This window comes from Nanorana parkeri, unplaced genomic scaffold (genome assembly GCF_000935625.1).
Source record: "Nanorana parkeri isolate BGI_ZX_2015 unplaced genomic scaffold, ASM93562v1 scaffold452, whole genome shotgun sequence".
NCBI classification, from domain to species: Eukaryota; Metazoa; Chordata; class Amphibia; order Anura; family Dicroglossidae; genus Nanorana; species Nanorana parkeri.
In genome coordinates this window covers 492653-505637 of record NW_017306720.1, presented here as the reverse complement: position 1 = coordinate 505637, position 12985 = coordinate 492653, and the positions used below count along the sequence as shown (strand labels likewise).

The following is a 12985-nucleotide window of genomic DNA, read 5'->3' as shown; positions in this document are numbered from 1 at the left end:
ATCAAGCAGCAGGGAAAGAGATGCAAAGCATACTGTGTATCCAGGAAGCTGATGAAAGTGATGGGTAGACAGAAGGCAGTACTCACTACATAAAAGGGATTTTTTTTCAAATAAACTTTGACTGTATTATCAGAAACAACTCCAGTATGTATTCCTATTACAATGCTGATGTTATTGCAGGATGATAGGATATGTTGGGACTTCTCAACTCCTTTAAAGGAGACCTTTCAGGAGTTTAGTATAAAGGCTGCCATTGCCGATTTGTTTTTTAAGGTGCAGGCTCCAAGAAAGTCTTCCTGATCATGTCTTTACAACACAGGGAGTCACTCACCTGGAGCAAAGAATTGCTTGCAAGACTCATGCGAACAGCTGCGGACTGCCCCTTGCATCCAGGGGTGTTCATCTGCAGGTAAGCGCAGCATGTTCAATTACATGTGACTGGCCGCAGGTGCTGTCATTGCTTTGTACAGCGCTTTCCGCCCGGAGCTACCCGCAAGAGTCTCATGGAGCAATTCATGAGACTCACCCATTCAGCCCAAGTGTGAATGAGGCCCAAGAGGTTCTGGGTTTACATCACAGGTGTAATGTAACACATTCTTAGTTTACCTTCATACTTCCTGTTGCTATATAAATATTATGTGTCAGATCCCTTCCAGGAGATAGGGGTTGAAGCTATGATATACAGTGGTAGCTCGGTTCACGAACGCTTCTGTTCGCGAACAGGACGTTCGGTAAAATGTTGCCTCCATTCGTGAACTCCGTATCGGGTGACGAACACAACTGTAGCCATCTTCCCTGCTCTGACACATGGTTGTGGCTTCCTCTAGTCCAGGGGTCAGCAACCTTAAAACACTCAAAGAGCCATTTGGACCCGTTTCCCACAGAAAAGAAAACACCGGGAGCCACAAAACCCTTTTGACATCTAAAATGAGGATAACACGGCATATATCGTTTTTTACCTATCTATAGCATGTATATAGGTATATGTGGGCTTAGTAACGCACTGGACTCTGGGCTTACCTGAGACCCTGCAGAGCACACCATAGATCATGCACAGCCCATCTGAGACTCTCTATGGTGGGCTCTGCAGGGCCTCAGGTGGGCTGGTTGCCGGGGTCCCCTTTCCCTGTACCTCCTCCCAACTCCTCTTACCTGCTGCTGCTGGGGCCGGGCCTCCTCCCCTGTCACCTTTGCCATGACGCCCCTGGTACAGCTGATACCCATGTAAGGGGCCCCCCCAGACCCCTCACATAGAACACCGTGTGACCGGTGACGTGGTCACACATTTCAATGTAATCCTGCCCATTTTTTTGGCGGTGGAATGTGTGACCGACAATTGGATGAAGCATTCCAACGCTTTCTCAGCTGTTCCAGGGCAGATCGGCACCGCAAATCGTATGTGCGGGAGAGCTGATCTGTGCCTGAAATGTCACTTCTATCCGACTCTGAGTGCAATCTCACATTCCACCGCACTCAAAGTCCGATAGAAGTGACATTTCAGGACCCATCAGCTGTTCCATGGCAGATCGGTTCTCCTGCACATACGATTTGCGATGCTGATCTGCCCTGGAACAGATGAGAAAGCGTTGGAATGCTTCACCTACACACTTCTATCCCGCCGACTGTTACTATGGACGCGGCCAGGAGAGGAGGTGAGTCACAGGATCCGCCCCCTTGCTTAGAAGCCCCGTCGGCAGTGCGGGCCCCAGGAGCCTGCACTGCCGCATATTCCACCAGAGGGGGGTGCCCAGGACCAGACCTCACTAGGCCCCCCCAAAGGCTCAGGCCCTGGTGGTAGTTCCGCCCCTGGACAGGGAGCTGCAGCAGAGGGTTGAAAGAGCCACATACGGCTCCGGAGCCGCGGGTTGCTGACCCCTGCTCTAGTCGAAATCGCGGTCTAATCAGTTTGCGACCAGAATCGTCAGAACAAATTAAGTTCGTGATCAGAGGTACAACTGTAGTAGCATACTGGAGTAACTATGGACAGACATACATGTAGTGACCAGCAGAGGGAGCTATACAAACCAGTGCACACATTTACCTTTCAATACAAGGATACAGATAAAAATGTGGCAAAACCAATGATTTTTTTTTTCCAGGAGATCGGCAATGGTGACGCATAGATATGTTAGTGGTTGGTGTTTGCAGTGCACAGTGATGTTTGCACCAAATTATCCAAAAAATGTATGGCTGTGTGTTCGCATTGGACGGGTCTTTTCTGCCCGTGCGTGCCCGCTAGGGGGCGCGCGCGAGCAGAAAAAAAATGCCGTCTGGCGACGGCAACCCGCGAGTGCGACAGTGCCGTCCGTCCGTTTTTCTACTACGGGCGGACGGCAACTGGTTAATAGAGTGGCATAATCCTGTTCAGTTTTTAACTCTTATCCAGGGCTCCTTAAAAGGAGTTGTAAAGTCCCAGCATATCCTATCCAGTTATACCATCAGCATTGTAATAGGAATACATACTAGAGTTGTTTTTAATAATGCAATCAAAGCTTACTTGATTTCTTTACTAGGTTACTCCCCTTCCTGCTTTTTTTTTTTAACATTTCTGTCTTCCCCCAGTACATTGACTGAACCAGCTCACCTAAAGCTGGCTATACACCTATAGATTTTCTGCAGATTTTCTGTGGTCAGATGGAAAAAGTGCAACAGATTCCTCCACCTACGCTAAACTGTGTGGATGGAGGAATCTCCCACCGGGCCAAGCTTCAGTATCTTACTAGTTGGCACCACTGGCTCTACAAATACCTGAACAGTGCCTGCATCCAATCAGATTGTTCAGGTGTTTTGACAGCCAGCGGGGCCGACTAGCAAGATACTGAAGCTTGGCCCAGCAGGAGATTCCTCCATCCACACAGTTAAGCGTACATGGAGTAATCTATCTACAGATTTTCTATGGTCAGATGGAAAAAGTGCAACAATCTACGGCTGGGCACACACCTTACAACCATCGCAAGACTTTTGTCTTGCGATGGTTGTAAGGTACTTAAAAAAAAAACATACGATCTGCCTATCTTGCATAGGCAGATCGTACTTGCCCTGAGTGGCATTCCGATGACCGCAATGCCGAACGGGCAGTGTGCGCTTGCGCACACCGGCCCGTACGGCTGTTATCGTACGGACATGCCACAAACCCGCCGAACGTCGTACGATGCTCGGCGGGTTTTCGAACATGTCCGTAAGTTTAAAGTCGTGCGACCTTACAGTAGTAGAGGTCGCACGGCTTCCCCGCGTCCTTACGATAATCGTACGATCGCGGGATTTCCCGCGATTATCGTAAGGTGTGTGGGGACCTTATAGGTGTATGGCCAGCTTTAGGAATAGATCACCTTGTGGATGCATGATGCAAAATGGCTATACACTTCTGCTCTCTATCGTTTATCCCTCCCCATATCGTACTGTCCTGCCATTCCTGTGAGCACAATATTGAGTGCATATGACATTTGCTCCATCTTCATGTCACCCGTATTTTAGCTAGTTCAGCAGGAATTTGAGCAGCGTATGGACAATTTTATGGCCCCATTTACACTTGCGATTAGGGCCTATTGCATCAGCCTCATGAATTTGGCTGATCTGCATTAAGATGCCCATACACCTGCCGATTGTCGTACGATAATCGCGGGAAATCCCGCGATCGTACGATAATCGGCAGGTGTATGGAAAGGCGTGCAACTGTTTCTACTGTACGGTCGCACGTCTTTTGTCTTACGGGCACGTACGATTGTCAGCGGGTATGTGGCCTGCTCATAAGACTAATGCCGCACAGGCCGGTGTGCAAGTATGATCGCAAGTATGATCTGCCGATGATCGCAAGTATGATCTGCCTGTCCAAGATGGGCAGATCGTATGTTTTTTTAATTACCTTACAACTATCGCAAGACAAAAGTCTTGCGATGGTTGTAAGGTGTATGGCCAGCTTTATACAAGAACAGCTGCCACCGCTACCAAGTGTTCACATTTTATCACACAGGCTGCAATTACCCACAGATGATTGCACCTGGACGCAAACAGTCTGTGTCCAGGTCTGGTTGTCTGCAGATAATCGCAGTCTGTGCAATGACATTCGAACACTTGCGAGCGGTGGCAGCTGTCATTGTATTATACAGAACTTTCTGCCTGCAGCAAATTGCATGAGTCTCTAGGAGGAATGCATGAGACTCTTGCGATCAGAGGTGTGAATGTGGCTTATATGCCTAGGTGGGATCATTTCATATATTGCAACCAAAACCAAATCAGCGGATCCTAACTCAAGTTTTCCTATACATGACACAACACAGCGAAAGATTTAATCAAAGAGCTTTTACTCCATTCTCTTATAATAAAAATAAAACCTGTTTCTGCAGTTTGGAGTATCAGATATGCATTACAGTCATTATTTAAAGTACAGATCCAGTTATCTAGTACATTTTACACACAGACACAGCTGCAAATCTGAGGTAATCGCACATAACATCTTCATATAATCCACCAAGTTCTCCTAAACCGTCCTTCTTTATGTGTCCCTACACCATTGTAAGTGAAAGAAAATCCCAAATCGTCGATCTTCGAATGAGGACACTGGGTCTGGAGACTCTGCTGACCACCAGGGATTTCACTCACTTGCTGTTGTAGATATCGGACAGGAAGTGAGGAAAGTCTCCCCAAATAGACACAGATGGCAAAAAAGGCGGACAGGGGTTATAACCCTCCTTTACTCTATCCAAAACTAAAAAAAAAGTTTGTGCTTCAGTTCTACTTTGATAAATCAGAACTAATACCTCAGTTACATTGTCCTCAGGACCAGGAATTTCAATATATTGTCCAGGTTGCTTGGCAGACGTATTATTTTTTCCCAGCTGGTTGAGGAACACTTTCCCTATTCATCTAGGATAAATCCATCACAATCTGACATTTCAGTTCTGCATGGACCTTGGCATTTCACAGCACTTTGGCTGCTCCTAGGAAGATCTGACTGTTGGTTACAAGTGTTCCTGGTCTGAACCCTTCCTCCTCTCCTAGCAGGGGGTCAAGTGATGACTTTTGAGGTCTGGAGCATTTTGTGAAATTGTAGAAATAAATATAGGTAGTGTAAAAGAACATGTTTCATACTGAGGACAGATCATAGATAACGATCATCAGTCCTTTACTTGACTCTAGTTATAATAGAGTTATGTAAATTGCAGAGCAGAACACAATGCAATGAGAAGTGCAGTACCTCACAGAAAGAAGAGCTCCTATTATTTTTCACAGCTCAGTCACCTAACTTCCACAGTATCACTCCTCTTCATTCCCTACCATGATCTGCAAAGGAGACGGCCTCATGATTCAAAGCTCTTATCTCACTGTCTCTGCACAAGGCTCCCCTTCCAGTTCTAGCGCCTCTGATGACTCCTGTGAGAACGTCCTCCTCAATCTGGCAGTGCTGTGACCACTTGTGTCTGGAAAGTGCAGAGACAGTGACATAAGAGCTGTCAATGAAGAAGCCATCTCCTTTGCAGATCGTGGTCAGGAATGAAGAGGAGTGAGCTGTCAAAGTCTGTATCTCAGTTTCTACATCACACAGAAGCATGGGATAAAAAGCAACGTACACTGTGGTAGTTACGAGACTGAGCTGTAAAAATAATAATACAAGATTTCGTCTTTAAGAGTCGACTGCTATGGGTACACATCACTGCTTAAGGGTCTATGCTATTAAATAGGCTTGCACAATCTATTTGTCTGCTGTAGTAATTGGAACACAAAGGTACATAAAAATATAGTATTAGCAGCACTGATGGAGTTGTAGAAAATGAAAGTATTGTCTAATGGTCACCACACTTACACACCATACAATCTCCGTACAATTAACTTTAGATTCACCAAAACTATGTAATACGAGGACCCACCTAACCTATCCAATCTGTATCCAATCAAGCAGGCACTTGCATTACAAAGTTGTTGGTAAAGGAGATTGTATAATCAGATTTTAACGTGTGTTGTGAGCTAAAGGGCGGCACTGAAATAAACAGTACAGAGACAAAGACAGTAACTGGTTATCAAGTACAAGTTCACAGTAGGTTACTCTGTGAGACAATTACAATTCTGTCAGCTATCCCCTTCCAAATAATGTATACACATTAACAGGCAACTGTCCACAGTAGATCTCCGATAGCAGTAAATGTTCAAATTGTAGTTGTTCAGGACTCGCAGATCTTAATAATCAGTTATACCAGTTGGAGCACCTCTGCAGTGCCAGCTCCCACTCAGCCATATCCTTCTCATAATCTTTAAATTTATGCTGTGGTTCAAAAAAGACCTCTGATTGTCTGAGCTTCTTCAGTTCCTCCTTGTTTGACCAAATACCTTAAAACAAAAACAAAAAGGGATATATTGGGTATGATAAACCAAGACAGTATTCCTATCACTACAGTGCATGTAATAATGATTATAAAATAGGACCTTTCCACTGGCATGACTAGATCTCATAATGGATGACTCTTATTTAAGCAGCGAGTCATATGTTGGGAAATACTCACCTACAGCTAGTCCAGCTAAAAACGCTGCACCCAAGGAGGACATGTCGGTGTGCTTTGGTTTATCAATAACTTGGCCAAGCAAATCTGCTGTCATCTGCATGACAAAATGGTTGTTGCTGACTCCGCCATCAGCCCTGTGGGAAGAGAAACAGATCATGTCACCATGATGTGAGAAGCAAATCCAGATACTATGGTGCTCATGTATGTCTCACTACCCCAACCTTTAAAAGACAGTTCCAACACAAGCAGGCTAAAGTGGAACTCCTCCATTAAACAAAAGTCTATTTTTCAACGAGTTTTGTGCAAGGTGCCGGTCCGAAAATTCTTGTCCAAACAGTAAGAGCAGCCAAACAGCCGAGTACCGGTACCAGTGCCTCTGCTGGCACGGAGCCGGCTTCCCGACCAACCAGGAAGCCGGATCATTGCTTGTCACCTGGCTCCATGTTCCCCTACGGCACTGCCGGACTGACCAGAAGTTCCGGTATCGGAGCATTTGGCCGAGTACGAGTACTCGCCCAAATACTCTGTATTGGCACCGATACCAATACTAGTATCGGTGCATCCCTAGTTGAAAGGTAAAGTGAAATAAGTATGCAGGCATTCTAAGGCCTTCTTCCTAGCCAACCTACTCAAAGCTCCCTAAAACAACACAAGCTGGCCAAATCATGAATTTACCTTATCTTTGAGATTTTAATGGAAGTCTCTCTGCGCATTGTATCATACAGCTGCTTGTTCCTGGAAAAATAATTTAAAGAGTCTGTTAAGTCGGCAGAAGAAAATATGTTCATAAAATTAATGTTTTTTTAATAATGTATTGACCAATCCTATTAGTTGTCAGAATAAACTCAGTCATTCATTAACATTTTACAAAATACCTTAAAAGGAGAACTATGGGGGTCAGTGTTTTTCCCCATAGTTCTCCTTAGGGTAACGGGAGGACACAAACTAGCGTCCTCCCGTTACCCTAAGCTCAGTATACCGCGAGCTACAGCTCGCGGTATACTGAGACGCCGCAGCCTGACCCGATCCCGACGTAGATGACGGGATCCGCCCAGCTGCGTGAGTGACAGCTGGCTCTGCCTATCTAGAGGCAGAGCCAGCTGTACCCGCCTCCTCCCCCGTCCATTCCGCCAGTCAGCGCTGGCAAATCGTAGCGGGGAGAGGGGAATCCAGCCCTCCCCCCTGTCACGGCAGAGAGCCGTGACAGGATCGAGAGGTGAGCGAACCTGGTATGTGTTCGCTCACCTCCCGATCTACTGAGCCGACCTGTGACAGTCTCATTGTCACAGGTCGGCTAGAACAATGAGGTGAGTGGAAATCACTCATCTCATAGTTCTCCTTTAATACACACAGTTTCATAATAATACTTTTATTTCATTTCTATCTTGAAGAAGGCTAGAAAGACCAAGTAAACAATGATGGCTATGGTTTTGTACAAATGTATAGCTGGGTTCTGTGGAACCTGAGGGTTCTTCTAAAGATGGCTAGGGGTTCCTTGAGCGATGAGCAGTGGTGGACTGATCTGCCTGATGGTGCCTGCCTACCTCACTTGGCTGAGCCATCAACTTGGGACCAGAGGATTGTTTCCTCTCATCTTTCAGGTAAGCAACTTATATTTTAACTTGCCTGTAAAACAGCCCTTCTGCCACTATCCACCATTCTAAGGGGATCTTCTCCCACTGACCACCAAAGTAAGAAGGCACTTCTCCACTAACCACTATTCTAAGGGGGTGGGGGGGGGGGGGGTGTGGGGGGTGTATCTTCTCCCACTGACCACCAAAGTAACAAGGACCTTCTTCACTGATCACTAATGTAAAGGGGCATTTCTGTACAGTCCAAAAAAGTAAAAATTACTGATCACACTAATGTCCTGCAAGTTGGATATAGAATATAGGTTGGGGGTTCCTTATGACCAGAAAATTATTTTAAAAGGGTTTGTTCTTGGTCAAAAGGTTGAGAAAGTCTGGTATAGATTAAAGTTATATTTCAATTATTGCCATGATGCATGGTGAATCAATTTCATTCTGGCATTGACCACTTGCACTGAGCCACCCCATTCCCCCACCCCAAGATCTACCTAAATATGCTGGCCAGGAAGTCCATAGTCGAGATGCAAAGTCTACCTATAGTTAAATTTAGCTTCAGCCATCATAATTAAAAATGACCTAATCAGAAAGAGATAAGCACAAACACTGTTAGACCCCAATGAAGTCTGCTGGAAGCATTATGGGAACTGTGGTTCTGAGGAAACAAGGCCTAAAAACACTCTGAAAGTATTGCTCAATCTGTCAAAGTTATTAGGAGAAAAGCACATACAAAAAAAAATTCAGATTTATGTTCACAGTTATGTAACTGGACTTTACGAAGTGTTAACACCTGCATGGAATTAAAGGTTCATGTAATGATTTGATTTGTTGCCTAGAGCATTTTTTTTAAAATTTATTTAGCAGCACTTGGTAGTTAGAAGAACTAAAACTAGATGACAGAAGTGTCTGAGGTGTAGCTGAAGTTCCTATGCATTTTTCAGAAATTCCTATATTGCAGATAAATAATACGTTACATTTTACACCCAAAGCCTTTGACACAGTCAGAATATTTTTATATACCTATATAGTAGTATTAGATGGTAGTGGACTGGATTGGAGTAGGGCTCAAGCACATGTGTACAAATACAGGTATCTGGGCGCACAGCGTAATATATTTGCATTATGCGTCCCAGTCGTTGCCTTTATGTCAATAGGATTGTTTGGTCAGGATATGCTGTGTGTAGGTATACACATGTAGATGTACAGCGTATCTTGTCCATACAATCCTATGGAGGAAAAATTAAAAAAATAAAAAGCTGTGGCTCCTGGGCACAGCTAACACAGGTTTATTTTATGCTGTATATCCATATGCCTCCATTTGGGCACATGTATGCTCCAGTCTGTGTGTGATATCAGAATACCCACCATGCCCCTACCCTAGCTGCAAACACAGACTGGGAATGTAATTCCCCTCTATGGGAGACGTGCCTGCCAACTTCAGAAACTAGCATGTTAGAACTTTTCTTGGGCACTGCATACATTTCCCAGCATGCGTGACAAACATAAGAATGGCTCTGAAAGTGGGTTGTGGTTGTCACCATAAACCAAAAAATAAAGCCAAAAATCCTTTTCCACTTTACTAAAAATATGTTTTTTTGTCTGTGTTCCCCCATTGGAAATATTTCACATTACATCCCACCCTAATAGGAATAAGGATACATTTCCCCCAATAGGGACACAGACATCGATACACACATAATAGAGACTCCAACCCAGGGGTAGACAAGTCTTGGCACTCCAGCTGTTGTGGAAATACAAGTCCCATAAGCCACTGCTTCTGAGAGCCACAGGCATGACGAGATTTGTAGTTTCACCACAGCTGGAGTGTTGACACTGCTTACCCCTGCTCTAACCGTTCCCCACTATCCAAAGCCAGACAGATTTTGGCTGGAGTTGGGCTTTAAGGTACACACAAATATTTCAGCTTTTTTGATTGGTAGGCTTAATATTTCTTGCATTATAGGTTTGCTAAAAAGCATGCACACACAGTGACTTAAGCATGCCATGTATCCATACCTAAATGCTACGGATTCCAGTATAGCCCGGACAAGGTGGCTTTTGCTGGTGGAAGGCTTTAGTCCCATGAATGAAGCGCATGCATAGGGATCGTTCACTGGAGCCTAAAACAGACAGAGTGCTAAGTAAAAGGAACCTGCCTCTGCCTCTTATAGTTTATAGTAATAGATGAACACTTACATACATGTACCGGCAGCAGGAAGGGAGAAAACAGACAAGTTACAAGACAACACAAGCTATATGCATAATCTCCGTCTCCTAGAGCGAGATGTACATGCATATAATACAGATTTACAAATGCAACAAATGTAGCCAGAGACAAATCTATCAAATTTAGAACCATGTTTGTGCTCGTTACAGGAAATGTTTGTGTTCCTTGTGCGTTGATCCTTTCACCAGGACCTGAAAAGAATTACCTCCTACAGTGTGGATGCAATGCGGCCAAGCCAGATTTCAGTCTCTGGCGTTACAGGTGTGGGTGTTGGAAGGAATGTCCCACATATCAGCTATCATTTCTGCACTGCAATAGACCAGCCCACACAAGCAAACAGCTATGTCTAATAAATAATCTACAGTACAATGCAAGAAAGGTCAGTGTGGAAATGGCCTCCCATGATGCCGATCAAGAATGAAAGCAAACACATCTTACTGCTGGATGCGTATCATACCTGTAAACCTGTAAATGAGGGTACAAAGTAAATTCCTCCTGAGTCTTGGACACTTTTAGCCATTTCTTCTGTGTCTGCTACATCTGTGTAGAGATCTTTAGGAAAAGGAGGAAAATTCAGACTAAGTTCTCTGTCCGTGGCTGTAACATCAGTCTTTATAAATGTGAGGGTCTCTGGTGCTATAGGGTTATACCACCGGTTACTTATAATGGTTCTTCAGGTGTAAATCTATTGAGAGCACTTTTAAGCGTATATTACCCCAAACATACATATTTCGCTATATGTGTTTGCATTTGCCTGTTGGTCATGGTAACTGTAGCTTGTTACCTATTTATGTCTTCTGTTGTTTAGTAATACCTGGTGATCCTGCCAGTTCCCATTTGCTTACTGTTTGAAACCGATTACTCCAACAGCATCTGTACTAGCCTAGCATGGTCAGTTTTTGTCCCTTGGAATGTTGCTAGGAGTTAGAAGATGCCATGCCAACGCATGGCATGCCTGTATCTCCATAGTCAGTTTTGGGGATAGCTGCCAGCACCCCCCCAAGCCCTGCGTAGATTGATTGACAGTAGCTCCCAGTAGACGCCTCAGTGTCAAAGCTGCATAGCACATAGACCGGGAACATACTGCCCCATTGTGTAGAGGATAAACACAACCCACCTGCGTCATGCCAGTCTGCCTACATCACTTGGAGAAATTGGAGTAACTTGAGTGTCCAAGCAGAGGAGGACAAGCATGAGGCCGAGGGGATCCCAGGCAAGATACAGACCCATTCAGGGGAAGGAAGACAGAAAGGGTGAGTGAAATGCATATAGTGAGAGAGGCCCCCTGCTTGTTTTTCAAACAGGGCTGGGAAGAACAATTAAACCTGACAGGTATCTGATCGCTCCCCACTCTACCCAAAACTAAAAAAAAAAAGGGTTTGGCCTTAGCTGCACTGTAAGACTTAAAGATGAAATCCAAATACTATCTTTTAGGATACTTACATTGGTCCAGCTTGCCTCAATGTGAGTATCTGTAACTGATCTCTGGAGGGCTTCTGGGGATGCTGAAAATCACTGCGATAGTCAGTGCTACATGCAGTGATGCTGCGATTTTCTAACTGCAGCTCCATTGGCTTCCCCTCTGCTCGGCCGAGCGATGCGGGAGGAGAGCGCTGTGAGCGGCCGGCATCTCTCCTCCAAACACCGCTCAGCTGCCTATCACAGTCCGGCAGAGCGGTGTGGGGGCGGAGCCCACGCTGTCACAGGAGGCTGGGCTCCCTGCTTTGCTCGCTCAGCCTATTGTGACTGTGTGTCAGAGAGGAGAGCGAGAGCAAACACTCAGCAATCAGTGATTGCTGAGTGTTTGTAAATAATTGAGGACCTGGTATGTATACTATATCCTCAATTATGAATGAATGGGAGTGATCCACATCTCCTCCTGTTCATTCATAGTTGTGGTTATAGTAAACATACTCTGTTATCAATGAACAGGAACACTCAAAGGATTCCTGTTCATTTATAACAGGGGATACAGAAATTGGGGTACAGTTCCAGTGGATGTTTATATAAGGGGGGGGAAGGGGATATTTTTCTGCACCAGGCGCCAATAACTCTGGTTATGCCACTGATCTCAAGTAGTCTTATTTTTCCTACCCAGTTCACATCTGTGGACCCCAGAACATACCCCCCATTGCTATGAAACAAGGGGAGGTATTCTGTAGTACTAACACATCCTGTCCTAGGGTGACAAAATTGCTTCTACATACTGTACAGTGTGTGGGTGCTGTCGCCTTAGGACAGGATGAGTGATACAAGCAGCAGTGGCGACTCTAGGAACAATATATAGGGGGGGCACATAAGATACCAGTGAGATCTGGGGTGCACTAATAATTTTCATTGCATGTCGCAACCGCTGGGCACCGAGAGCTGATTTGCGGATGGCATCTGCACCCTGCGGTTTGTGACAGAAGCTGCATACAGCGTGTGCTGGTTACTACTTAAACCAGCGCGCTGTGTGCAGCTTCTGAGAAGATACACTATAAGCATAGCGGGGAAGGCGGCTGCGCATTTTGCATAGCTCCCGCTACGCTAATAGTGTATCTTCTCAGAAGCTGCACACAGTGGTAACCAGCACACGATGTATGCAGCTTCTGACAGCATGGGAGAAGGAAGGCTGCACTTGTCGGTGGATCCAGGGATCAGGTGAGCATTAAAAAAAAAAAATGTTTTTCAAATGC

The 12985-nt window shown here is 45.1% G+C and overlaps 1 protein-coding gene across 1 annotated transcript in view; it reads right to left on the bottom strand.

Annotated features, from left to right (window-relative positions):
- Positions 1 to 6123: 6123 nt before the first annotated feature.
- Positions 6124 to 12985, bottom strand: part of GK5 (glycerol kinase 5 (putative)) — a 38643-nt gene continuing 31781 nt past the window's right edge. The window contains exons 12-16 of the mRNA XM_018560363.1: positions 10765 to 10859; positions 10097 to 10200; positions 7170 to 7229; positions 6495 to 6628; positions 6124 to 6321 (exon numbers count right to left, since the gene is read on the bottom strand). Of these exons, the coding sequence (XP_018415865.1) occupies positions 6179 to 6321; positions 6495 to 6628; positions 7170 to 7229; positions 10097 to 10200; positions 10765 to 10859 (536 nt within the window). The 3' untranslated portion in view covers positions 6124 to 6178. The remainder of the gene's footprint in view (positions 6322 to 6494; positions 6629 to 7169; positions 7230 to 10096; positions 10201 to 10764; positions 10860 to 12985) is intronic.